Source organism: Acipenser ruthenus, chromosome 23, assembly GCF_902713425.1.
Source record: "Acipenser ruthenus chromosome 23, fAciRut3.2 maternal haplotype, whole genome shotgun sequence".
NCBI classification, from domain to species: Eukaryota; Metazoa; Chordata; class Actinopteri; order Acipenseriformes; family Acipenseridae; genus Acipenser; species Acipenser ruthenus.
In genome coordinates this window covers 3737372-3764715 of record NC_081211.1, presented here as the reverse complement: position 1 = coordinate 3764715, position 27344 = coordinate 3737372, and the positions used below count along the sequence as shown (strand labels likewise).

At 37.4% G+C, this 27344-nt stretch overlaps 1 protein-coding gene across 3 annotated transcripts in view; it reads right to left on the bottom strand.

Annotated features, from left to right (window-relative positions):
- Positions 1–27344, bottom strand: part of LOC117413453 (ephrin type-A receptor 7-like) — a 111369-nt gene that overhangs the window by 41395 nt on the left and 42630 nt on the right. For all 3 annotated transcript variants that reach the window (XM_058997495.1, XM_058997493.1, XM_058997494.1), the window contains exons 4-5: positions 4396–4551; positions 3323–3658 (exon numbers count right to left, since the gene is read on the bottom strand). In XM_058997495.1, coding sequence (XP_058853478.1) covers positions 3323–3658; positions 4396–4551 — 492 coding nt within the window. The remainder of the gene's footprint in view (positions 1–3322; positions 3659–4395; positions 4552–27344) is intronic.

Sequence of the window (27344 nt, the reverse complement as noted above, 5' to 3'; positions counted from 1 at the left end):
ATTCTCAATTTGAGTTAAAGACGTGCCAGTAAAAAAACTGTAATTATTTTGAAAATTGGCAAGACCTCAAGGGTGGGCTTGGAGCCAGGGGTCTCTATATCGTTCCTGGCAGTGTGTGGCCAGTGTCTCTGTTCCTTCCAGCTGCAGACATGTTTGCAGAACCTCAGCTGGGCTATTCACAGTACATGACACCCTTTAAAAAGTCACAGATTGGCTTCTCATTCCCCAACGCTTGGGTACCGGCATTATGTATACGGGGGTCACCAAATCCTTCGAAAAGGTAAGTATCTTACATCTGCTTGCACTGAGATTTCCCACTGATACATTCTGTCAGCATGAAGTTAACTATTTAGCAGGGATCAGTAATCTTTTACAGAGCAAGTCGTGTGTAGGATTTCTGTGTTCGATCAACTGTGCAATTGGTTCAACTGTTCTAAACTATAATTAACTAATCCAAAAAAATAAATACAATATGAAGAATACAACAGGCCTTCTCTGGTGTACATTGCATGCACTGGTAGAGATTTTTGTGTTCATTGCCTTGACCTTTTTTAATAATGTATGTGAAAGTGTAATTTAGACATGAGCCAAGTCAGTAAGCATTGAGACGCTTTGGTATGTGATAGTACTGCATTCACTTAAAGTTTGTGAGTCATTAAAAGGCTGGATTGAAGCTGGATTGAAGCTATACTGTATACTGAAAACAATTCAGAGATACAGTACTTGGGATTACTTCTTAAATTATTGCAGTGTTTGACTGGCATGATATCATTCTGCCTATTCCATGACCACTATTTGTCATTGACCACTTCCCACAGCTCGTTTGCAAGGATTAGCCTCATTTAGTCTTAAAATACGTACAGAATTGCTAATAATGATCTTATTTCATTCATTTTTGCCTCTAAAGACATGGGTCATTGTTTTCGGTGAGCGAGGATCCTGGCTAGCCTGTAGTTTCTACAAAAGTAATAATTACAGCAGATAAGAGAAACAAAAAGCTGGAAGCCTCCAGTGTCCACACAGCTGCCTGCCAGTTAAAACAGCTTACCTTTAGATGTCACTTTCAATAAGATAAAATGACAAATGGAAAAAGCAGGAAATTGGGACAAGTCAGGTGCCTTTCAACAGTAAGGCATCTACTGATTATTAAAATGAATAGTTTAAAGGAGGCAGAGGATTGATATAAAACATTTTTTTTATACTATACAATTCTGATAGCATATTCAACACCACAATATGAAGTCTGAATGGCCATGCTGGTCCACATATGTATGGACATGGTGGTCGTATCTTTTAAATTGGATCAGCTAAGATATTTCTATGTCTATGTATTTGTAGACTATGTGTGTCTTTTTTTAACATATCTGTTGAAAAGGTTTCACCAAAAGTACAATTTAAAAGGTAAAACTATAAAGTGTACTGAAGAAGGCACTAGCTGAAACGTTTGTCTGCTTGACTTAGTTTCTTAAAGTTTCACCTCTGATTGAGCATTTTTTTAAATATTTGTTTATTTATGGGTGAAATCACACAATTTAGAATAAAATAAAATAAATCTTCAATTTGTACTCCTGTGCCAAGCACTGCACAATCCAATCAATGCTGTAGAGTGTATGGCGTCAAGCTTGGCACTCAGTCCCAAGGGTCAGCTTAAAGAAATCACTCAAAAGCAGCAAGTCAACTTAAAAAAATTCAATTGTTACACCGCCTGTGGCATAAAGAAAATACCCACGCAATCAACACATCTCGCCTGGTCGATAACAAGTGTTTCAATCAAATATATTTTAGACTTGCACTGTGCTCAAAACAACCTTTAAATCAATCTTTACAGGGCACCTAATACATACTCCCTAAACCACCTTCACTGCAGACAAAAACAACACCTTTCCAGCTAAATCAATTGGTGTGCCTATTAACCAACCGCCCCCAAGTCATCATTACAGTTTTCATGTAAAAAAGAAAATAGTTCTGCTTAAAAATAGGCTCCTTGTTGCTATTTTACTCCAATGGGGATAAACCCCCGTGTTAAAGAGATAAGTGACGGTATGTACAGCTAAGGCCAAAGGTTTTCCATCACCCTATAGAATTAACTCATTTTGCTTCATAAATCCGAATGAAACCTGCTGAATAATGTTCCATATACTGAATGTGACATTTCAAAATCTAACATGAAATACTGTACTGCAGTCGGCACCGCCTAATCGGGATACGGATAATCGGGATTGCTGCTTAAATGGGATACAACTCTGGGAATGGTTCTTCCCAATGGAATTTATGTTGTTTAATTGGGACGTCACTTCGTTTAATTTAGGATACAGTATTTTCAAATGATGAACAAGAGCAAGATAGGTCGCGTAGCACAGTGCAGTGAGTACGGGATTACACTGTGCCTTGTGTAAATTGTGTAAAGCACGTTGAACTCTTGAAGAAGAAGGAGTCTCCTGAGGTTTCTCAGGCTGCTGTTGCAAAGAAAGTTGGCGTGTCAGTTCATTTTGTTTAGGAATAAAAAAAAAATCATTGACTCGTATTTAAAATGATATATTTAACATTTTATTTTTAACAGTAGGGGGTTTAATATTCAAGATCTCATTCTTTTGTTCAACAAGAGAATGGAGAAATAGTTCACTTTTCAATAAACAACAGAAAAGTAGTAAACCTTAATCTGTACACTATATGGATTTTTAAAAGGTTGTTGCCTTCTAAAGTAAAAAATATCACCTGCAGCCATATTATTGCTGTATTATCATTAATACAACAAAAAATTAAAACTTAAAAAAAAATGCCCTTCTGTTGAATATGCTGTCGGGCACTGATCAATACAAGCTGGTATCCACTCCACTAGAGGCCAGCACTGCTGCCCTTGAGTGAACTTACTGGCCTTGAGGGGGTGAAAATCAGTTTGTATCTTACACAGTACTGATACAAGCCATCTAACACAAAGAATAAATATAATAATTACTGGTATTCTCACAAAGAAGCTTGTTTTGTGGGGAAAATAGCCAGCGTCCATGCAGCTAAAACTAAAACTAGAATTAAGAAAGCAGTGACCTCCTTCTTTAGTGTTACAGTGAACATCATTTTGAGACAGTTTCTTGGCGATATTCTTTCATGTATTCATATATCCACCCTGCATTTACTTTGACTAATACCAGACAGAGATGCCTCTGAACGCAGCAGGGTTAGGGAAATGAGGCTAAGCTATCCATCGTAATGGAATTCAGTGGCTTGAGGGGTACTTTGGGTGGCACAATAATTGAAATCCGGAACAAAGAGCTTTAGCGAGTAGGTTACATGTGTCTAAATCAAGCATGAAAGTTCCACTTACCTGCCAAGCTTGTGGAGACATTGATCTGGGCGTACTGTCTCTGCCAGGGGCTCAAGCCTGATACTCCATTCAGGGATTCCACTTGGAATGTGTAGTTCGTGTGTGGTAACAGGTTCACAACAGTAACGGTCCTGTCAACCAATCCTGTCTGCTGCGGCACAAAGCCAACACTGCTGCCACAGGGCTCACACTGCCCTGAAGGGCCAGAGCACCTGCTGCACACAACGCTGTATGAGATGTCCCCTCTGCCCCCCGAGTCCTCAGGGGGACCCCACTCTATAATGACGGTCGACTGCTTCATGCTGTACACAGGGTTAACGGGAGCAGAAGGAGGCCCTGGGAATAATAGTGAAATGTGTTTTAGACATATTGTATCGCTACCACAAACTGTGCACAGTCTGTCAAAACTGACATTAAAAGTCAAGGAAACAACTATTTTAATTAAGGAAACAACTATTTCAATTAAAATAGTTGTTTCCTATAGGTTTTGAAAATAGCTTTTGGTTTTTTAAGTGCCAGTTAAGGAAGCTGTCCATGGTGCTGATTAGGAGACATACATATTTCATAAGAAGTCATATCAAATTACCCTTTTCCCATAATGTAGTCAGCTGTGTGTGTATGTTAATAATTAAATGTGTTAAATGTTAATTAGCCAGTGTGGAAAGGATCAGGATGATAATCCTGCAGGTTTGACTTATTTAAGCTAAAGGTCCTATTAAATCAAGGACAGGGTTTCATGAAATTGACACCTAGGCAGATTTGCCTAGCTGTTTAAAATGATAATGCACAGCACCTGAAGAAATAAAAGTTACTTGATAGATTAAAACTAAAAATAATACTAGTAATACTAATGCTACTAATAATAATAATAATAACGAAGTCAAGAAGGCTATTGTAGATTTTTTAATACCTGTGTTCAACAGTTCTGTTAATCTTTAAAAAAATATTCTGGCAAAGTGAAGAGGATATATAAAAATGACAGCATGTTTCTCACTAATGGTATACTTCTGAAAGCCGCTCTGTGTGGGAACTGGGGCCACACTGTCTTTGGCAGGTTCTGGTTCTGTACTCACTGGTGCAGGCTGATGATGGGGAGTCCTGAGGGGTTCTGTAGTAGGCTTCCTCACAATGGCACATGGTGGACCCCTCCTCCTGCGTGTAGCTGTGCTCAGGACACGGAAAACACTCCTGCTGCCGAGGGGACATTTTGTAGAATTCAGCTGGACAAGCTAAAAAAAAAAAAAAACATAAAATAAAATAAATGTTGTAAATAGGGACTCCACAACACATTCAGAATTTGTATTTTTGAGGAACTGGATTTGTATTATCTGCCCTTGGATTGATGTTAAAAGACAAGAAAAGAAAAGGATATAAAGGGTGTCATACAGGTTTGACTCTATATGGGTGCCCAGAGAGTTTTTAATGTAACATGCATCTAAGTAAGCCCTTGTTTCCTTACAGCATGGTTTTATTAGCAACATGTTAGTGAAGACAATATATTTGAGAGATTTCTTAAAATGCTCTATGGTGAGACCCAATAGAAAGCTTTGATTGACGAACAGTTCAATGCATGTATGAACGATGGAAGTGACATGTTCTAGTATATGTAGTTTTTGTGATGCTCTGTCCTTTTGACCTTCCTTAGCTGAGTTACTTGACACTGCTGAATTAGACCAATCAATGCGTGTCAACACCAGTGAGGTGTTGTGATCTAGATGGCTGTCCACTGGAAATTGAACTGGGAGAACACAGGGCTAATTTGACTGAGGTCCTAAATGAACTGCAGACAGAGATTACTTTCAGTTATTTAGACCCTGATTGGTTTCAAACCATTGTCACAAAGGGTAAAATGCCAAACTAATCAAAGTCAGACTCCCCTGCAACTGCTGAGCTACTAGCGAGTGATTCCAATATCGTAAAGTCACAATATGATATGTATCATAGTATTTGCACCTACTACTGTAGATGTATTGGCCATTTGTAGCTTACATTTACGCTAGGAAGGAAATGCCTTCAAGCTGGAAAGCACCTATTACAGTTACCATTATAACCTAGCACACAGATTGTCCGCTAGTCTATGAAAAAAACAATGACAATACCATCTACACATTATCACTATTAGGAGCTTTTACTGATTAAAAGTGAGAAACGCCAACCAGTCTGTAGACCAACCCCCTCCGCCTTCCCCCCGCTCCCCCTTGGAGAAAACAACAGGAGTCCCTGGGAACATAAATATTTCACATAATGACTTCCTGTTTTTGTGCTTTATGTTTGTTGGTAATACAGTTACCTCCACAAATGTTGATTTTATTGCATATGACTTATTTGTAATTGAAATGTGGCCTCAGAGGATTATCTCTTAAATCACATAACTACCTAATGCAGTATTTAAAGCACAGTCTTATGTACTGTAGAAAAGACTATCCTGTGCATAGTGTTGTATTTGAAAAGTGTTTTCTTCTTTTTTTATTGAGTCACACTTGATTATCATTGTGACATTGTGACACACTCCACCTTAAATCAATTACCAGGCTGTAAATAGGAATTTCCATTGAGCCTGGCTGTTTAGTGACAATATTATTAATGACACCCAGATGGTGCGAAGGAATGGTTCCAGCTGTCGTCCCTTTCAAACCCAGGGCGACATGTAACCGCAGACAATGCCATGCATTTCAAGCAGTATTTTGTCTGAGGCATAATCACACAAAAATCTGTACTGCGAATACAATTATTTGATGTGCAATACTTACACAATACATATTCTACAGGACATGACTTTTCATGGCGCCATAATGTACAGTAATCAAACATTAACTGATGTATACTGCAGTGGAAGTGAATCATGTGTTTGCACTATATTATTGAGTATTACTGAGGATCATTGCCAGTATACATAATTGGTAGCATTTTTTCCTAATCTGTTGTCTAAGGTGTCCAAACCCTTAAACTATATGCAAAAGAGCAGTGCATTCCATCACCTCGTCTGTGACACTGATATAAATTTCGGTCTTCCAGAAAAAGTCAAATTGGAAAAAAAGTTTCCACCCTGTCAAGGGCTAAATACATACAATACAGTATGCAACACGGACTTCAATGGTGTTATTCAAACAGAGCCTATACTAGTATTGGCTATACAATATATAATTCTATACTCTACCCAGTACTGCCAGAACATTAAACACAGTGCCACTGTCTTGTGTCAGGAATATGAAACCCTTGGAAAACACATTATTGGAGAATAACAATAAAAATATCACCAAAACATCCTCTGAATCCATCTGATAATGCTTTAAAAAGTGTGAACATAACTGTGAACTGTACGGTTAATATAGTAGCTCCCATTTTGAACAGGTTGCATTACTTTAATATAACATTTAATATAACATTTAATATGAATACAACATTTATTGTGACATTTCATGAGATGTAGGGCTGTGTTCAAAGGTTCGTTCGCTAGCCAGGGATTCGAAGATTGTTTTAAACCTTCGAAGGTTACACACACTGTATGTTTTTTTTTCTTTTCTTCTTCCTGTTAATAGAAGCTGTTTGACAATGTGTGAATACTATAAATCACACATTAAATGTCACTCACATGCAAAATTCAATCTTTTGATTTGTATAATGCATATTACGTAAACAAAAGTACAAAATACAAAATATACGCTAACACTAATCATTTTAATTTCGAAAAGCCCCTCCAGCTCGTGTTAACCAGAAGCAAATTTCTTCATTCGCCATCTCAACAGCAAAGCGCTGTATAGCGTAAGCTGTATTGAAAGAAATGTCTCGAAACCCCTCTGCTGTTTGGGATTTTTTTGTTAAATGCCCAGACGACCAAAAAAATAATAATTGAATGCAAACTGCAAACGACGCGTATCATGGAGGCATAACCAATCTCTGGGGTCACTTGACAAGTTCATATTATTATTAGTATTATTAATATTTTTAGTAGTAGTAAAATGTAACTGATAAGCTGCTTGGAATGGTGACTGTTAAATAAAGCTTTTTTCCCTGCAGTTGGTGCTGGTGTAATGCAAGCTTACTGTATATATCGCAAGCAGCATCAATTACGTGTAAATAAACAATGTGTATTTATATTTTTATTTAAATTATAAAAACATGATTACTGTTCGGTATAATGTGTTTTTAAACTACATGTGTGTTTTATTCCATTTATATGGATTACCTGTAAAATAGGATTTTCAATCAAATATAAACAAGCAGCTATGGTGATGTCACCAATACATTATGCAAATGAGTACCATCGAAGGTTCGAACCTTCCTTCGGTAATGTGTTCCGAACCTTCGAAGGTCAAAATGTACCCTTCATTGCTGTCCTATAAGAAGCAATTTTCCACAGAGCTTTGTAATGGGCTTACGTGTAATATTTTGGAATTTGAAGCTGGTGGAACTTAAACCGTTAAGACAACTGGAAGAACAGAAGCTCCTGTTTATTTTTTTGTTGGGTAAAACACATTCTCGGTAACTTAACACATTAAGGGCAAGAACTGTTTTTTGTTATACAAATACTCTCATATTAACATAAGCTGGTTTCATTTTTTATATACAAACTACAATATGTTTTGAATCCTAATTTAAATCTACAACAATTGTATGATTTCCCTTGTCCTCTGAGGCCCTGCCTATATCTGAGGAACTGTGGATGCTGCTTTTTCAGATGCACTCACATTCTCTGTAGATGTGTGTTTTGACTGAGAGTGAATTCCCTTTCTATTGAAAAATCTCTTGTGTAATTGCTGAACTGTGGCATCTCATGCAAACCCCCAGACAGACATTCTGTGAACTGGTTCTGAAAGATTCACTACTGGAACACAGAAAAAAAAAAAAACAGCTTACACTGTATATCAACTCATATCAAAACCACACACTGTCAACTATGCCATTGTGTCCTGAATGTGTGACAAATACATCTCGCTCTTTCAACAGACAAGGTATTGCTCTAGACATTAGACTACTCAGTTTTGCTAGAAATTAGACTATGCAAGTCATTAGTTATTAATCCTGGAGGAGTTTGGCTTATAAATGATCATCACCATTTAGATCCCTAACTACGCAATATGCTCAACAGCTGCATCGATGAAAAGCTACTTCTGCGTTTCCCAACCCATAACCACAATTTGTCTCAATCTAATTTGAATGCAATTGTTTTCTAATCACTTTACAGACATTGCATTCTTTTTTTTTCAAGTAGAATGTAGAATTAAATATTTTGTAAGGTTACTGAGATTTGAGCTGGTTTATAACAGAGTCTGTTTGTGACATTTTGCCCTGCTGTAGTTGCAGACTTTAGTCAGCAGTATAAAGAAAACTAAGGATTACGGAAGCAGATAGACAGCAAGAAGTCTTAAAACCTTCTGGCGATACAGGCCAGATTAAAAAAAGAGAAGTAAAATTGCTTTGTAATACCAAGGAGAATAATACTAGCGTTGACTTGCCTGAAACAACAGAAGTACACTCAATCTAAATGGCCCTTTCACTTGCAGTTTGTTTCAAGGCATTATTCCACACAGTGCAAACTCAGTCTCCAGATACTACACCTTTCTTTTATATTACACTCAAGTCTCCCTGTACAGTATACAAACCCAAGGCAGAAAATATACAGCTTCTGCAACCCAGCTGAACTAGATGTTTAAAAGAAGATGTTTGTACAGTATGTGTTACACGGCCTGAGTCTCTGAACAAAAGTAAATATTTCCTCATAGTTAATCAGGTTATTTCTGTTTCAATACGCAATACTTGTTCTAAAATGGCACAATGGGAACAGTGTGTGACAGATTCAAATCAAGAATACTAATTTACATAAACTGCACGAAGGAGGAAAATAGTGTCTGGATGTCCCCTTCCATTAATTAATTAAAACCTGGCATTTAAAAGAAAATAAATGAAAGGTTACATGGCAGCCTTGGACGACCCGTTCAAATAAATGTTTGTTGGGTGTGCATATTAATGATATGTTAATTGATGTTTCAAAATGATATGCTGGCCACTTATTTATGATCTTCTTCACCAGAGAATTCTATCACGTCACTTAGAATTCTATGGTCAATTACCCTGATCTTTTTAAGACTTTTCAAAGTCTCTCTCTCTCTCTCTCTTTCTCTCTCTCTCTCTCTCTCTCTCTCTCTCTCTCTCAAATGTCTGCTTATATATTTTTTAAATATTCATTATTAATTGTGCACATCAGGCATAACAAAAAAATAAATAATTAAATGTAAATGTTTTTAGAGAAATAAACCAATCGATTTAATTTGTGTAAAATTGGCCACCCTACTGATATACATTGTTGTTCTTACATCATGCTCCAATAAGTTACGCATTTTACTTACTGTAGCAATAATGCAATACTGGATGCTTCACTGTGGGACAAACCCACAGGCATGTGCCACCATGCACTAGAGAAAGTGGACTACTGACCTCTGGCCACTACTGGAAAAATAACCCAGTATTATGTCTTTACAACCATGTTATGTGGTATGCATTGTATTGAACCTACACACGTCCTCTACTTCACAGTAAGGGATAATCATTTAGAATGATTCAGTCTGTAGAACAGAGACAAGTCATTTGCGCTGCAGGGGTGTGCAAGATAATTGATTAACTTACCTCTGCCAGGCTGAAGACAAAACAACTACATTGTTTTTGTGTCCTTTTGGCCTCCAAACAAAATATTTCTCCATGTCCCATTGATCTACACTGCTGCTGTGTGCTGTGCCAGACTTGTTCTGGTACTATATCAAAACAGCATACAAACAATGAAACGGGAGAATGAAAGAAAGAGTATTTTTTTTTTTTTTAAATTACCTAAAGCTTTACTGTATCAGCGTATCAAAAAAAGGTTAGCTTATCACTTTTATACAACCCTTTTCCATGAATCGAGTCTCAAGTAGCCCTAACTGAGCCAAACAGTCTTTGTGTTATTCATTAAAATCTGAGGCATTAAGGATCTGGAAGAGGTGATGTGATCGAGGTTACTGGAACAATGCTGCTAATCAACTAACTTAAACCTGATAGTAAAGGTGCATTGGTAAAGTAGGAATAGCATTAGGACTTTCAGGTTTAGTGCTACAGTGGGTCTTTCAAAAAAGATGCTTGAGTAGGTTTTTCCCATTTGAAAGCTGGGTCCTTCCCAATTCTACAATGAAGCTGCTCGCAAAGTAAAGATCTTAGCTTGTAAACGCTCATAAATCATGCCCCTCAGTTAGCAAAGGCATGCCATAATGAACAGCAGCAGCATCCGATTCCAACGAAACCTCACTGTGCAAGCTTCGATGCTTATTAACATGGGAACAGAAAGAAATGAAACTCATCTTCCCCAGTAGCTTTTCGTGTTCTCTAAATGAGTTAATGCAACGCAAGTCTGTGCACTGATTAGTATGGCTAGAAAAGAGCCAAGAGAAGAGTCTGGAAATATGTTTCTTTAATTATTGCAATTAGCGTCGCCTGCATCAGTCTGAAAATAGCAAGATAACCAAAAGCACACCACAACACTGGGGAGTATGAGGCTCTGCTGATTGGTCACACTTATTTCTTTGTTTAAGTGCATACACATTTTAAAACTGATGTTAGGCCCCACCCTCCTTGCAGTCCTTTCTGTCAAATGTGTGATACATATGCTAAATGTGTTATTACAAGTTGTACTGTGTAATAGTTGGGGGAAATGGCTACAGTAGTACAAGAGAGTTTATAGTATCTACATATGTCCACTATAAAGAGCTGGGCATCAGCTTGCACTAGATTGTTTTAAAAGTTTGTAAACTAATTTCAACGCAATGGATTGCAGAAAATAAAACAGAAAGCTATGAATGCATTATACTATTATGAAGATTTTGGAGATAGGTAAATTCCTTTAGAAATGGCAATTACATGCAACGTGATAGTTATTGGCTATCTCTGACCGGTTGCAGATTGGATTGTAGACTGCAGATGAGACTGGTTTCATGATACAGTAGATACGTAAAAATGCCACAACTTAAAATTCAGGCCGACAATGAGAAAATAATAATGGGCCCCAACAGTTGTAAATTGTTAACCAATCCCATTTGCTTCAACAACCATGAAATAGCCCATATAAGCAAGAGCTCAGAAGGTTACCAAGTAGCAAGTATTAATCACACTCTTTAATACATTCCAAAAATACTCTATTGATATGCACTATGAATATGATTTAAAATGAACAATTGAGAATGTAAATATGTAACAGTGAAAGCATCTACTTAATGATGAAACCCAACAGCCACAGAGGGGTCTGAATCAGAAACGAAATTCAAAAATACAATCTCACAACGGCAGCAGAATGTATTTTAAATAATTTGAATTAGTAACAGCAAGTCAAAGCAGCCAGAACTAATTTATAAGACCTCAAGAGGTCAGAATGGCTAGCAAAAAAATGTGCAGGTTTTCCAGTGACACCCAATAGCGTTACTGTAGAAATGCTTCACATCATTTTCTAATCGGTTCCATTCCCTGGGAAAGCAGGTGCTGTTAAGTTAGAACAGTGGGTTCTATATTCCACCTCTCAGTCTTTATCCTTTCGCATATTGTGTTTCTGTTTTGCTATCACTAAAAACCTTTTCTCTCGCCACTAAGAAAGAAGCCTCAGTAATAACAGCATTCAATACAAATATGATTCATATACCCTAGCATTTTATCCTTTGAATTGTCTTTCTCTGTTTTGTCTCATTAAAACCTCTCTGCTGTTTTTTTTAAAGAGGGGTTGAAGTGTATTCTTGGGATCCAAACACTGTCTAACCCTACACTGTTTAAAACTACAGTTAACCAAATGGACAGGTACTATACAGAGACATCAACCTCTTGCACTCAAAGGCAGGAGGAAGACAACAGGTACAATAAAATAAGCGTGCAAGATCACAGAAGACCACCATCAAACTCACTGGAAGAGTACATTCGATTTTCCCATCGACACTGACATTTCTTGGTCCGTTTCAGTAGAGGTTGGAAAACTGACATCCTTTCCATGATTCCAGCTGTATATTCAGCCTCAGATGATGGCACTGTTGAAGATCTGATCTTAGACTTACAGACAGATAATGCAGTAAGTGAAGTTTGAAGGATCTACTGAATAAGAGGCAAAGTACATAGGGTCATGCCAACCCAACCCCGTTTTCTGATGGCTTCTGGTAAGAGCAAAAAGCTTGAACCCCAAAACCTTTTGCCTTCATATCCAGTCCAGTGATACAACCACTGTGTATGCCCAAACCCAATATGCCATTACAAACAGAGGCACCCTCTACAGAAAACAGCTGCTCACAGTCCCACACCAGGAAAGAGCTGCCAGGAACTGTCAGCTGTTGCAACTGCGGGCTGATTTGTGAGGTGTCAAAGGGCATGATTGTAGATGATGCGTGAAATTCTCATATACCATTGATAGTGGCAGGGGTGTCTTAAAGACCGTGGGATCTGATGTGAAGGAAACATGTAAAATGATTAGCTTTGGATCATAATTGAGTTGAAACCATAAAGTTTAAAAAATTAAATAAAACAGCCAGCCCTTGTCAAAATGGTCTTGGGCTGTCAAAAACAATACCCACATGTTGCATTGCTGGGAATATTTATTATTTTAGTAGTGATCTTTTAACAAGGAAGCAACACTAACATTATGAGACCTCATGGCATATTCAGAAATAACACTTTTCGTGCTCACTGAGGTATGCCAAGTTAATGATTAAGTGGTTAAAGAAAAGGGCTTGTAACCAGGAGGTCCCCGGTTCAAATCCCACCTCGGCCACTGACTCACTGTGTGACCCTAAGCAAGTCACGTAACCTCTTTGTGCTCCGTCTTTCGGGTGAGACGTAGCTGTAAGTAACTCTGCAGCTAATGCATAGTTCACACACCCTAGTCTCTGTAAGTCGCCTTGGATAAAGGCGTCTGCTAAATAAACAAATAATAATAATAATGGTGGTTCATATTGAGAAGGCACACAAGTAAGCTGTAATACTTCTGTGTGTATTTCAGCATGGCCAGAATCCTTCCAATACCTCAGTTGAATATGTGTTGAGTGTCTATTTTAGGAAAGACTGGGGCTTCTCTAAAGTAACCCAAGCATCTATAATTGTACTACTGTGAGCCATGAATTATTTTGCTATTTGATAGTTCTAAGTTTGTATTTTGCTATTTAACACATCACCATTTCGCATGTTTTCTGGCAAGCTTGCATTGCCATAAAACGAACTGCACAATGTAATTGACAGTGAGCAAAAACATTAATAAAATGAATAAAGCTTGGCAACAAAATGAAGATTAAAAAAAGCTGTCTCCAAGAAGATTTCAAATACAGTCTCAAAACTCTTTTTAAATCTCACAGCAGATCTGTGGCATAAAAGATCACAAAGTTGTTTCACAGATCACCCCTGCCTGTATTCGCATTAAATGATAAAATTAGTGCCATCTCCATTGTAAATGGCAAACAAGCAAATTCTCTACCTGTGATATTTACACATGCTCTCAAGAATAGTACTTACAGTGTAACTGTTGACTACACAGCGCTTAACACACCATGATGTGCACAGTTTGGAATAATTGAAGGCTTCATTAATCCCCAAATTATCATGCAGGCATTAAGGTTAGCTGGAAACATGGCAAAAAAACAAAACAAAAAAAACACTGTGTTAAACACTGCCCTTGATTCCAAATGAGCAGAATCACAGAAGCTATGGGCATGTATGAAAAGTCTTTTAATTCTGGTACACGTTGTACTTATTTGCTGCCTGCCAGCTCTTCCGGTGTGTTAAAAAGGTCAACAGACAGTGTCAATTAGCAGCAAAGGAATAATTTGTGATTCGTTCTTTCAATTTACTTTTAAATACCCTATATGTGTATACCCTAGGGCACCACGTCCTGTACTAATGGAATTTAATATAGTTTATAAAATATATAATAGATTAGTCACAGTGCACTAAGCCTGTGCGTTACTGGGAGGTTGTGCATGCCTTGCATACACGTTTTTCTGGTTCTTGAGAGGTATCCGCTCGTGTCTGGTACAAAACAAAAAGGCATTCAATTTCAATGTGTTTTTAATGATACCATTATTTATTCAGCCTAAACATCTGTGAACACCGCACATATTTTAAGTCTCATGCCAACAGGCCATCGTAAATTGATCTGCTACGGGGAAAAAAAATCAATAATCATTTACAATGCTCTTATTAGTCCCTTGACTAACTGAACGACTGTTTACAACTCCGAATGGTGACAGGCTGAGGACCCAGCAGTAAATAAATAAATAAATAAAAGAAGAAGAACATTTAAAAACTCTTTTGGGGACATTATGGGATGTACTGAATGATATTCACAGGGTTGTTCTAAATGCCTGGGAATTGTTACTGTAGGGTTGAATGGTATGAAAGTCCCATAGCAGTCATTGGAGACCCACAGTAAATTTGGATACTTTTTTTTTCTCTTTTTCAATATGCATCCCAGACACCTGGGCCATGTTACAGCGTTAGGCAGTAATGATATTTTGAAATCGTGTGAAAGATCCCAGTAAAAAGATTCCCTATGGATGACGACAGCCTGGGTTGTTCTAAAAGCTATTTCACTGCCGTTATCCATAGTGCTTTTTCAGTACAATAAATAATCAATATGTGAGATATTAATGATCAATTCCTGTTCAAACCGTATAAATATGTCTGGTTGTGCTACTGCATATGATACAAATTTTGATAGCCTTTTGGACCAGGATAGTCAGCTGTTACCTTCCCAATCGTACACATTTCTGTAGCCCAGAGTATGGCAGCTTCACAATTCTTCTCAGACTGGAACATATAAGGGCAGACCACACAGTCAGCTCACTGAACCCAAAACACAGCTTTATTAGCAGGCCGGCAGAATAAATAGGATGCAGTCCGATAAAGCTCAACAGTCTAGAATGTAGATTGACTGCATGATACAGACAGAAACATACAGTATAGCACAGGAGCAGGCTAATTCCCAACAACCAGGCAGGGCTTCAAGTTATTTCTACAACATCGGCTAGGAATATAACCTTCCCAGTGGCAGAACACTGGCCCGTTCTCCAGAACAGAATGAGGGAGACAAATCATCTTTGTTGCACCTTGTTTGATCAGTGTTTGGCGATTAGCTCACAGCTGACTGTGCAGACTTTATCTGCCAGTCAGGCATAAACAGATGAGATCATTAATTTGGTTATTTTTGTTTCATAGTGCCCACAGTGCAAAACCCCTAGCAACCCCTTTGCTAAATGATGAATGTGACTTTTTTTGTTGTTTGTTCGAAATTACACTTGCCTTCCATACCTGCACAATTCATATTAATTATAAAATGAAGTACTGATTCCGTATTGATTGTCCATATTTTGCCTTTAGCGTAAAGCTGAAGCGATGAACACAAGTAATAAGCAAATATAGTTTTAATCAAAGTGTGTTCTTGCCTAACATGCAGTATTGTCCTATATAAATCGATATATACAGTACTGAATTGATGCCACTTGTAATGTAATTCTGCTAACAGATCCCCCCCCAAATGCTTCGCTACTAAAGGCTGGTACTTATAATGGAAGTGAACATGCTACATTATTGCAATGGTATCTGGACTTCTACTTCTCTTCACTAAACAGGATTCATAGAAATGGCCTAAACCGGGCAGACAAATCAATACTTCATTTAAATACACACAGCAAACCACAATCTTCTGGTATTTATTCAGCTATTTTTCCAATTGGCATAATGTTTCACTATTAAAGAAGCAACTAACCCAACAACTCCTTGATGTTTATTACTTTTCTGTTTTAAAAATGTGATAGAACACTGGTTTAAAATAATAACTGCCGTATAGTTGAGTCAGTTTGCATACAACTAAACCTGTCCAGTTCCAATCCTCTATCTAAAAGAAATCAAAACGTCAAAAGACGATCGCTATTCTTTACAGGAAAAAGAAAAATAAAAAATTCTATCGGTGTCCTCCTGAATCAACCGTTGAATAAGTTGTCTGACAGCATGAAAGCACTTTAAAGCTACTTGTGATTGTAGTACTCATGAAAGGAGAGTGACATTGGCAATTTAATCTTGACCTGGACACTGCTATGCCACTCATGTGTGCCCCTCTTTCATACAGAGACTACCGGTCATGCCAAATTGGAGTTACGTTGTGGCTTTGTGATGTCCACTTAGGTATGGGGTGAGACCATTCCAAGTCACAGCAGGTTTGTCTGACCCCACCAAATCGTATTGTTTGTTTTTTTGGCAATCTCTCAACAGGCGGTTGAATTACAAATCCCCATACAGCATGCAAAGTTTTCTGAGTTCAAAGTTCCTGACTTCTTATTACGTGCAAACATGATGATTTAAACAATATATATGAATTACGCAATGATTTAATATATCATTTAAAATGCAATACCGTATTATTCTTAAAAAAAAAAGCTTCAACTGGTTCAACTGTGATTGCACTTCCAATACACACCATCCTAGGAGGGCATCACTATTCGGAATGTGATTTATGTTGAAGATTGTGTTACCCAGACTTTATATTATGTCTGGTAAGTGGGTATGTTTTTATGATGCTATGGCCTTCAAAGTGGTTGTAGCTGGCAAAATATTTCATAAACCACAGTTGTTGTGATCTTCCATTGGCTATATTGGTGTCAAAATGTGCAGTTCAGGGAGTGACATGTTCCCTACCACCTCAACGCCTTGTTCTCTGTCATTAACCAACCAGCAGCTTCCCATGTTGACTGACATGCTTTCAGCCAATAACATGTTTTGACCAAGAAGACACTGCTGAGGTGAATTGACTCAGGAAGTGAGGCAGACTTCCTGAGAGTAAGACATGGAAACTTTCTTTAACCTTTTATCAGATTTCGTACAAGGAAAACACATGATTGTTATAACACGTGTTTCTTTCAAAACTAAACATTTGAGACCTATGGAGCACATAGCAGAAGAAGATATAATGTCTATCTGATATGGGTGTCTACTGGAAATAAAGTCTTTTAGAGCTTCTGCATTCATGAAATAATAAATGGAGGCGTTAGCAGCATATTGCAGTGATCTGAGCTTGATAAATGATTAACTATGCTTTGCATTTCATGTAAAGAACTCTACCATAAACGAATCGATGTACAAAAGGGCTCATGTGCATTATGCAATGTGGAAACAGTTTCTCCCCGAGGTATCCTTGCTTGGTGAATGCTAATGGAACTAACAATACCAGACTGGAAACCACTCGTATGATATTCATCCAGCGTGAATTTGATGACTAGTTGGGTTTTATTAAGCCTGTGTTAACTGAGGTTCCCTCCAGGGAACAGCAGAGGGGTTCAATTCAAGAACCATCATTCAAGAAGGTAACACAATTACTAATAAAAGCTGTATCTTTCATATGTAGCAGGATTTTTATTATCAACCCTGAAGAAAAAAAAAAATACTGTTTTCAGGCTAACAAAATAATTCCAGAAATGTTACCTGTCGTGCAATTCCATTTGCTGTGTGGATAGGTCTAGAAATGTGTGGATGTGCTGTGTGGATGTTCTAGAAATCATGTATTTTCCATTTGAAAATGTGGTTGCTGGCTCTAAACTAGGTTAATGAATTAAGTACCAAATAATAATTACATAATTTGATAGCTTCTAAATCATATTTCTTAACAGAAAAAAATAATAATATTCCTTCGTTTTGGCTACAAACTGCTGTTTGAAGTTAGACATGCCTGTAATCAGACCAGAGAGATTTAGTATCACTGTGGGGAGGAAAACACCAAGAAATGTATACTTTTTAGGCTTCGTAAAAGCATCTGAAGAACATTTGCAGAATAAACGGTTATATTTAATGTAAGCTATCAGAACAATATAGTTAAAGAGAAAATTAAAATAGCAGGTGGATGCCAGTTAAAAATGCTCCAAAAAACTACAAAGTAGCCTGTCCTCAAATTAGGACATTGGCACTTAAACGGTTAAGAAGGTTTGGAATGCCTTAACTTCACATTTACATTTCCTGGATTATTTAGGGAAGCAGCTGATTAATTAACAAGAAGAAGAAGAAAAAAAGACTTTGAATCCTGAACTTGGCTGAACATACACTATTGTGAACTTTTACAATCTGGATGCTGTACTTAATAGAGTATCTCTCTAAAAAAACATTCCACTAAAGCCAGTGTAGTAACACTGTAACAAGTCATTTTCTGGCATAGAAAACACAGGAAAGATTACAACTCCACATCCATTTAAACATTAAAAGGCTGAGGCCACTCTGTGATCTTTTAATAGTTTTTCTCCACACAAAATATCCTGGCTGAAATTAAAATTCCTCAAACATTTCAAAACAATAGAGTATGCAGTGTCATTGCACATGAAGACCTACAAAACCAATCAACCTTAATCACCACACGCAGGTAAAAACTCAATAAAATGAATTTTAAACAATGGCATTGCACTGTTGAATTCCAGCTATTTTCTAGCAGAATTGTCCTACTCCAGAATAAATCTGACAAATATACAAAAAGTTATTTAATGCTTCTCCATGCCACATAAAAAAAATAAATAAATAACAGCCCCAATAAAATATTTTGAATTTTAATCATTTAGAATATAGTATCGAGTTTTGTTTTAGTTTTATACTGTACACACATACCGTACTGTGGTTATATTTCTATGTAGTTTGCTTGAGAGAACACCAATAATTCAAAGGGATGATGTGAGAACTGAAAAAATGGGACTACCAGATTGTGCATTGCAGATGGATGAGCTTTTAATGAATAGTATGGGTGCTGAGTTTGCAGATCTGATGTCCTAAGGCGGTACTGTCAGGGTGGTAGGAAAGTTGCTCCAGATTTAGCAGAATGCCTGATGGCTAACAAGCTTGCAGTGTAAAAAACAGGACCGGATAATAATTGTGTCTAGAGATATGCATTTGGTTTAGTTCTCTACTGCTAAACGTGTAACTATTCCCTAACCATTCAAACTAAACTCAGAGATACCAGCATTAAATTAACTTGCATTGCTGTCCTTGAACTACTATTATTATTACATCCTGTTTGGCTCACTACAGTAGACGTTTGATCACACTGCACTGGAGTTTAGTTACACCCTTTCTGATTGGTTGTTTGGGTATGTTGGTCACAAGACTGTGCTTCTTTCTGAATTTTGCGTAATCAATAATGCAGTATTATCATGATTGAGTTCATTGCAGGTAGTGTACATGGGATCCCTTTTAGGCAGCTTTGGGGTGTGATATGTAAAGCAGTACATCAAACTTGTTTACATGCTTGATTAAATCATGATTCTAGCAGTGTCATAGCCATTATAAATATGCTATGGCAGCTCTATAAACACTGATGTAACAGGCATCTGTCTGAAGGCGGAGCACCTCTTGGACTTTGTAGTGATCAGCCACAGCCAGCAAGGCAATGCCAAAGCAAACCAAAGATGTTTCACTTTCCCATTCTGAAACCATTAGGCCATTTTGGGTGTAACAACCAAGGATATAATGAATTATTATGACAACAAGGTTTGACTTTCCATCCTGTACACAGTGTCAAGACACTGGTATGCCTCACAGAAAACGGCTAATGTGCCCCAATTACTAACTGAGGGGAGATTTTTCTTGTATAAATTACGGAATGGTTTTTATCATTAACTAAAGCAGTTTCGACGAAACAGTAATCCTTATCACGGGAGACTGATGAGAAAGCCAATTAGATTTATTATAATACATGATTGGGGTGGTAAAAGTGGGGTTGCTGGGCAACAGTTCGTTGATCCGTTTGTGCTTAACTGCATAATCTATCCCAGCACGCGCTTTGAAACAGGAGGCATAAATTGTGAACTGTTTTCGACTGTCCTTATTTATACTCTTTAAACCCTGTCCATCGTTGCCCGAATCAGGTTGTTCATTTTGTTGTTGGAAAGAACAGAGCATTTGCCACGTTTTGCTGCCTCGTCCAGAACAATTCTGCTTGGTCAGATGTTTTTTTTTAATTGGCTTTGTGCTTTTGTTTTGTAATGTTCTACTTAACTCAAAAACATTAGTCATAAGTTGTTGTCCTGATGGCAGCTGTTTTTTTGACATTACATAAGTTACCAAGACTCGGGATTCATTGATGTCATCTTTCAGCAACATCAGCTTATTAAACAGGACAGGAATAATCAGTTTTACCTGCAGATTGCTCGTGCTTACTGCTGGCATTGTCTTTATGTTCCATTTTCAATCTGTGCTTCCATTTCAAACTGGATTTGGGTAAACTGGCTGCCCCAGCATATTTCATATACAAGTTTCTAAATGGCCAACATCTGTGCATTATAGCAAAACTCTACTGTGGTTTAGTAGAGGTAAATCAAGTTTCTTTTTAGTCTTAGGCATTTCATATAGATTTAATAGCCTGTGTGACAATAAATACAGTTCAATTCAGTTATAGTCTACAGGATTTTAGTTTGCTTTCTTGTTCACATTTTTTGCAAAGGATATACTTGCAAAAGTTTTGTATTCACCATTCTTCTGCACCTCTTTAACTTAAGGAAAGTGCTTACACAGTAGGGTATGACATGCATATAAATCATACGCTGAGATGTTTATGTACAAACGCTTCCAATGTCAGCCAAATGTTACATTTATAGTGTTTCTGCATTTAGCTTTTGTACAACATTTTCACGCTTAAAAAAAAAACAATGACCTGTTACTGCTACACAAATTATGAATATTAAAAAAAAATTATGAAATGATCCCAAAGGAGTAGTATTGCGTTCAGTTTTTTAAAAAAACTGGTCATTTTTAGATTACCATTGTCTGTTCATTAGCCAGTGCACAATACACTGTACTCCTAGCTGTTTTTAAAACCCTTTTAAAGAAGAAAACGATTGCTATTAATAGCACCTGGAATGTTTATAATACCATGCCTATTCGTTCCGTTCTGTGGTCACACACAGAATTGCCAGTGTGCTTAAGGGGAAGAAATAAATCTTAGACTATTGCATCTGTCAAATAATCGACCTTCATATATATATTCCCCTTCAAATATACATAATGCATTCCCATGTTAATTTCTAATGCAGGTTGGGTTTTATTTACACATCCTCCACCACCATTGTCATTAGATTTTGGGTTGGCTGTTCTTCGCTCCCTGAACTTGCTCTTCATATTAGGTCCATTCTTGCCAGCATTCCACTTAAGCACTTCTTTAGCTTAGTTGCATTATTTACAGAACAACACACCTGTGATGTTGGGGAAGTGCATCATTAGTTGCAGTCTAGAAACTCCCAGGAGGGCTCTCCACTTTGTTCTATAGTCCTGTCTAAGTGTTTGAAATGCAAAGCAATGAACAGCTTGTGTGAGTACTGTAGTTAATAATGAAAAGAGAAAAAATGACATGATGGGATGCAAATAGAGGGATACATTATAAAATGTAATTTCTTACCTATATAATACCCTACTACAGGGCTATTGTAAATAACATCTAGTTTTGTCATTTGCATTACCACTGAGAGTCCAAATGAATTCTTGAAATACCCATGAATAGTTGTATCAAAACTGTACCAGCGGTTCCTTGGTTAGAGCCTCAGAAAGCTCAACTAACCAACTCTTGGTGCTGTAAAGAACCAATAGTTTGTAGGAAAATGCGTAACAAAATGTCAATGAAGAGTATGACCATGATTCTCTAAGCTGGAATTTGTCATACATGTAAACACAAAGGCATCTTCAATTGTAGTCGTTTAAACTATGGAAGAATGTACAAGCAGGTATCTAAGATTCACCTTTTAGAATATATATATATATTTTTTTAACATTTGACGCCACCATGTAAGTGGGTCATTTTTGAGATGCACCTACTGTATATTTCCAACAAGCGTGATTTGCATACGAAAATACTCCGACAAGGTCAGAGGGGGTAATGGTGGTGGTTTGTCACCTTCAGCTAAACAAATGCAATTCTTTCAGTCATCAATCAAAATAAATAAAAATTGCTGTTTGCACAAAATTGCCAAAGCTGCTGATAGGAGTCATTACTATTGATTCAAACCACCATATTAGTCAGTAATGAACCGGACTGAAAAGATAGAGCATAAATAGTTCGACTCGAAGTCAGATCAATCTTGGTTGTCGTGGTTCTGTGTGAAGTCATATGACTGTGTTAACACTGGAAAGATAGACAGATACGAACGATGTTGTCTCAACCTGACTTAGAAATGAAGTGTATCACTTTGCTTAGAATATTCTCTGACTTAAATTAGCATGAAATAGTGCTGGAACAAATGTTTGAATATTTAAACAAACAAAATGTTACTTTAAATACACACTGAAATAAATAACACACCTTCTACTGTAGAGAACAGTGGACCTCTCCTGTCTTTAATATGTCATTTCATGGAGTACTAGATTTATTTGACTCCTGAGAGACTTTTTACTGTAATATGGTACAAACAACACTTTTGTTTGTATGCACACACATATTCTAGATGCGATGGGAAGTGAACATTATGGGGATGCCTCCTCAATCTTGTCAGCTGGGATACAAACCTTATCTCTAACAAAATCATTTGAAATACCTGGGAGCCTCCAACATAACTTAACAAAATGAAAACCCAGCCGATTAATTTTCGCTGTAGCAGCTGGGGCACTGCAGTGGCGCTGAGGAACAGGAGACAGGGTCTAGAAGAGACAGAGAGCCGTGTCTGTGCAATTGCATCTGCAATATAGGCAGATAGGGTGCTGGTAGCTCAGGGTCACTAGTACATTCCCACAGCTGTGTGCATGTGTATAGGGATTTGGTAAACATGAAAATACCTGTCATATGTAGTGCATACTTGTATGTATAACTGGGCAGCAATCAATTTGTTATGCAAAAAGTACCCATGGCATTTATTTTGGAAAAATACCATCTGTCTGCTTCAAGACAGTCTCTGTCATAATGGACGACAGATCTGACTTCCAAAGGGGGCAGATAGTGCTCGGTTGGCAGGTGCTTTCGTATCCATGTGTCTCAAAAAGCTGTTCTGGAAAATCCATCTTTTTCACCCCCAAATCCCCATTGCCTAGTTGTAATCACCAAGGAATGGTCACACATCCTTCCAGAAAAATGTCTTGCCTGTGCAGCACAAAAGGCTAAGAGCAACTAGTTGTTAAAGTAATTTGCTGTAAACTGTGTTGAGTTTGAAAGGGGGGACAATAGAGGATAACTAACTAATCTTGTCTTTTGTGCCTTTTTCATTGCAGGTCAGCGTAATGCAATCCTTTAGATTTGTGCTTGCATGACAGTCTTGAAAAACTTACATTGATTTAACTACTGCTGCTGTTCTTCTGCCTCAGCCCTGTGGTGTATATCAACAGCTGCTACAAAAGAAAGTCTTTTTAACACCTTGGGCCTGTCCATCAGCCAGCTGGATACAGAGTGACAGCGAGAAGCTGGTATCCTGTAGCTGATGGGATCACAGCAGGAGGTCAGGACTCGGTAGGTCTGGAGGAATGTCAATAATCAGGATACCCAGCCAGCATGGCTCAGTGTCTGACAAATGGGGACATTTGTTCAGCACACATTTCAGTCCTTCTTTCACATTCCCTGAAGTAAAAACTATTATCTATTCACTTTACTCAAAAGTTTCTTGGCTGCCTTTCGAAAAGTTTTAGGCTTATTAAAATGGCATACAGTATTGTGGTTTTGATGCAACTTAAGGCGATTGAAAAAGACTTCTAGTGGAATTGATGTCATTTAATTTATTATTTTTCTTTTGGTATTTCTAAATTTAGCCATGTTGAATAGTTGTGGATGATGTTGTTTTTTTTTTTAAATTGACCCTTAAAGCAGAATGACATCTCCTACGTATTAACTTAATTATTCACATCAATAAACATTTACTCAGCAACTACTATGAAATATATAAAAAGTGTGATTTGACTTTGTCTTGTATGTTCTGTGCACTGGATGGCGTACACAGGATAAGACGTACTGGAAAATGCATGTATCAACATTATACTTCGTTGTGAAAACAGAATAGCAGTTGTCAATGGTTTGAGGAATTGTTTTCTGTCAAAATGACAGCATATCTTAGGGTTTGGCAATAACAAAGGAAACGGCACCTCAGCACAACATCTTTGCAATGCATGGTTTACATGATGAGTAATGTAGATTGCATTAGGTGTTTATTTTTAAATATAAGCCATTGGCAAACAACATGGAAATGTGCATTCTGCTAAGCGCTTATGTGAATGTCAATAGCGTATGTTTCTCCCTACATGAGGTGTACAGCAACCTGCTGGTTTAGATGCATCGCTGAATTGGAGTTGGCAGTTCATGAAAGCTTTTTTTTTTGTTTTTCTCTTACCTGTTTGTTTTCACCTTTCACATTGTTGAAGTCAGTAGACTATGACAGCTCTCTCTGCAGTCCACTGGGTAGTTTGGAAACCAAGCACAGCAGCACTGGCATCATTTTAGCCTGAGGCCATCTCAGGAGAGAGGTTTAAGTCTCATTAGCAACCTGAGTTTGCTTTCCTAATAGTCCATGAACTCAAAACAGGATGTATTTACAAAAGTAGATGCACTGGCTGTGTGTGATGGCTGTTTATTTATTTATTTATTTTTTTGGGTACTTATATTTAACCAACCTTATTCCGAATCTCCAGTGACAGCTTGTTTTTCACCACACTGCATTATCCTTCAGCAATCAGTAATGAAAGCCAGTGAATTTCACTCTGGTCCAAACCTCAGTTTCAGTACACATACAGGAAGCCCTCGATGTTCTTTGAATCATGGTTTTTATGATCCGATTCTGAGAATGGTTGAGCTCTTAACTGCAGTGAAGTTGCTAGGATTTACATACTGTGTGATCACAGACCTTATAGTCTACTGACTCTCCACTTCAGTAAATTATCTCAGTAAAGCCTGCTGGTCCAGATATTAAAGTGTTACCGAACACCCCGCAGTGTTTACAAGAAACGTATCATTTTCCATTTTCTGTATCCTGTGTTGTCTGTATCACAGCAATGTATTTTTTTTTTTTAACATAATCTCGATTTATATTGATATTTTTATACACACATCATAAATCAGATGGGGAATAAGTTTTCTCAGTTTGTTACTCAGGAGCATCTCCCGAGAAAGAGATTTTTTTTTTTCTTGCAAACATTGCAGTGTATACCTATCTTTTTTTTATTTAAAAAAAAATAATTAGTAAACATTTCTCAAAATTAGGCAAGAAAATGTAAAATGAAAAGGGTGAAGAATCAGAATTCCTTGTCCTCTCTACTGAAAATGATATGTTTTAATATGACAGGAGTGCAGATGTGGCTCTGTGAAGTTCACCAACCTGCTCCAGTGGAACAGCTTTCTGATTGACAGCTCTATGACTGAAGCCAGAATTAAGTCACTTCAGCCAGTGAATTGTGTTGACATAAACCTAGCGACTGCCAATTAGCATCCAAGCCGTCACTATTCTTATAATCTCAAATAAATCTAGAGATCTGAAGATGTCCAACTGAGTGAGTCAAAGATGAAGAGGTCCTTCATATGAATAATACAAAAAATAAAATTGAGCTCAGAGCCGTGAAGAGACCGGTGACTTTAAAAGAATCTCTGTTGGTCAGAGAGTCCAGTTACAGACACCCATCTTCCCTGAAGTGACTTTAATTACAGTTCAATTAAGCCCAACCAATTTTCCACCCCAACCCATAAAAGCAAAAAGGCCAATGTAGAGCTCCGTGGTCCCCAGGGATGATCGGCCTCCCATGGCATATTCAACCTAGCATGCTGCTGATCATGGGACTTTCCCTGCACGCATACAGTGCAGCTTTAAGCACTGTTATAAAATACAATATAAAAAGATGATCACATTTTATATGAAGCAACTACAGGGCTGATATTTCCAACACGCTCTTACATGGTAATAACCTTAAATATGTCACATGTATTTGTGAAAGTAAATGGAATGCCATACATAAACCCATGTACAGTTTTCATTTCACTGCTCTGAGAATTCAAGTAAATTCTGATTAAGTTTGTAAAAAAAATCTTAAGGTAACCCATCAATACTGCTCACGACCGTTTTATTGGACATTATCTATACATTATATATATATATATATATATATATATATATATATATATATATATATATATATATATATATGTGTGTGTGTGTGTGTGTGTTATTGCAATGTCTTACACAAGTCTTTGACTGAAAGACCGAGTGAAACCACTGTTAAACCCTGTCAGTGTCTTCTTGCACATGAAGAACCTGTTAATTAAAAAGATTAGACATTCCAAAAGAAAGTATGGAGTCAAGTTTCTTAAAAAAAAGCGTCAGAAACTTAATTCAATTTAAAACAAAAGACTAATGCAGCGAGGAATGTCATTCCTGTTATAAAAATGTACAAAAGCTGGAATGCCCGTGGGAAGATTTCCCTCAAAGAGTTACAACCTGCGCTGCCCTTACTAAAAAGTTGGTTTATACAGTTACAATAACGAATCAGTCAATTAATTAAAAACTCCTTGCACTAGAACTAAAAATAATTTTAAAAAAGGATTAGATAAACTTATTTTGTTTATGTCAGGCCAACTTTACTGCAGTTCTGTTAACTGTATAACACTGGTTCTGGGTAGCTTTTTTTATGCAATACATTAACTAGCAGGTACCAAACTGACTTCACCACCCCCACATTAAACACAGGTATGTCAGCAGGTCTCTGTTCAGACTGAGGAGCCTCATGCTTTCCTTCCTTTTTTTTTTTTACCTAAATAAATACATTTTTTTCACCTAAATAAATATATGGGTTTCTATCCGATGCAGTATGCCTTAAAATGTCCAGCCTGCAATCCTAAACACTTCCCTATCAATCATAAGAACTGAATGTAGCACTCCAATGTATTTTCAAACCTAATCCTTTCAGTGACCCTCACTTCTAGTGTCTTTTTAAAACGGTAATGGCATTTCCAATTCCAATTCCAACAGACCCAAATTGGCCATTCTACTTCATAAACCCTCTATCAGCTCAGCCTCAATCATGGCCATGATACAGAATATCCTTCTAGCCTGGCAGATCAGTG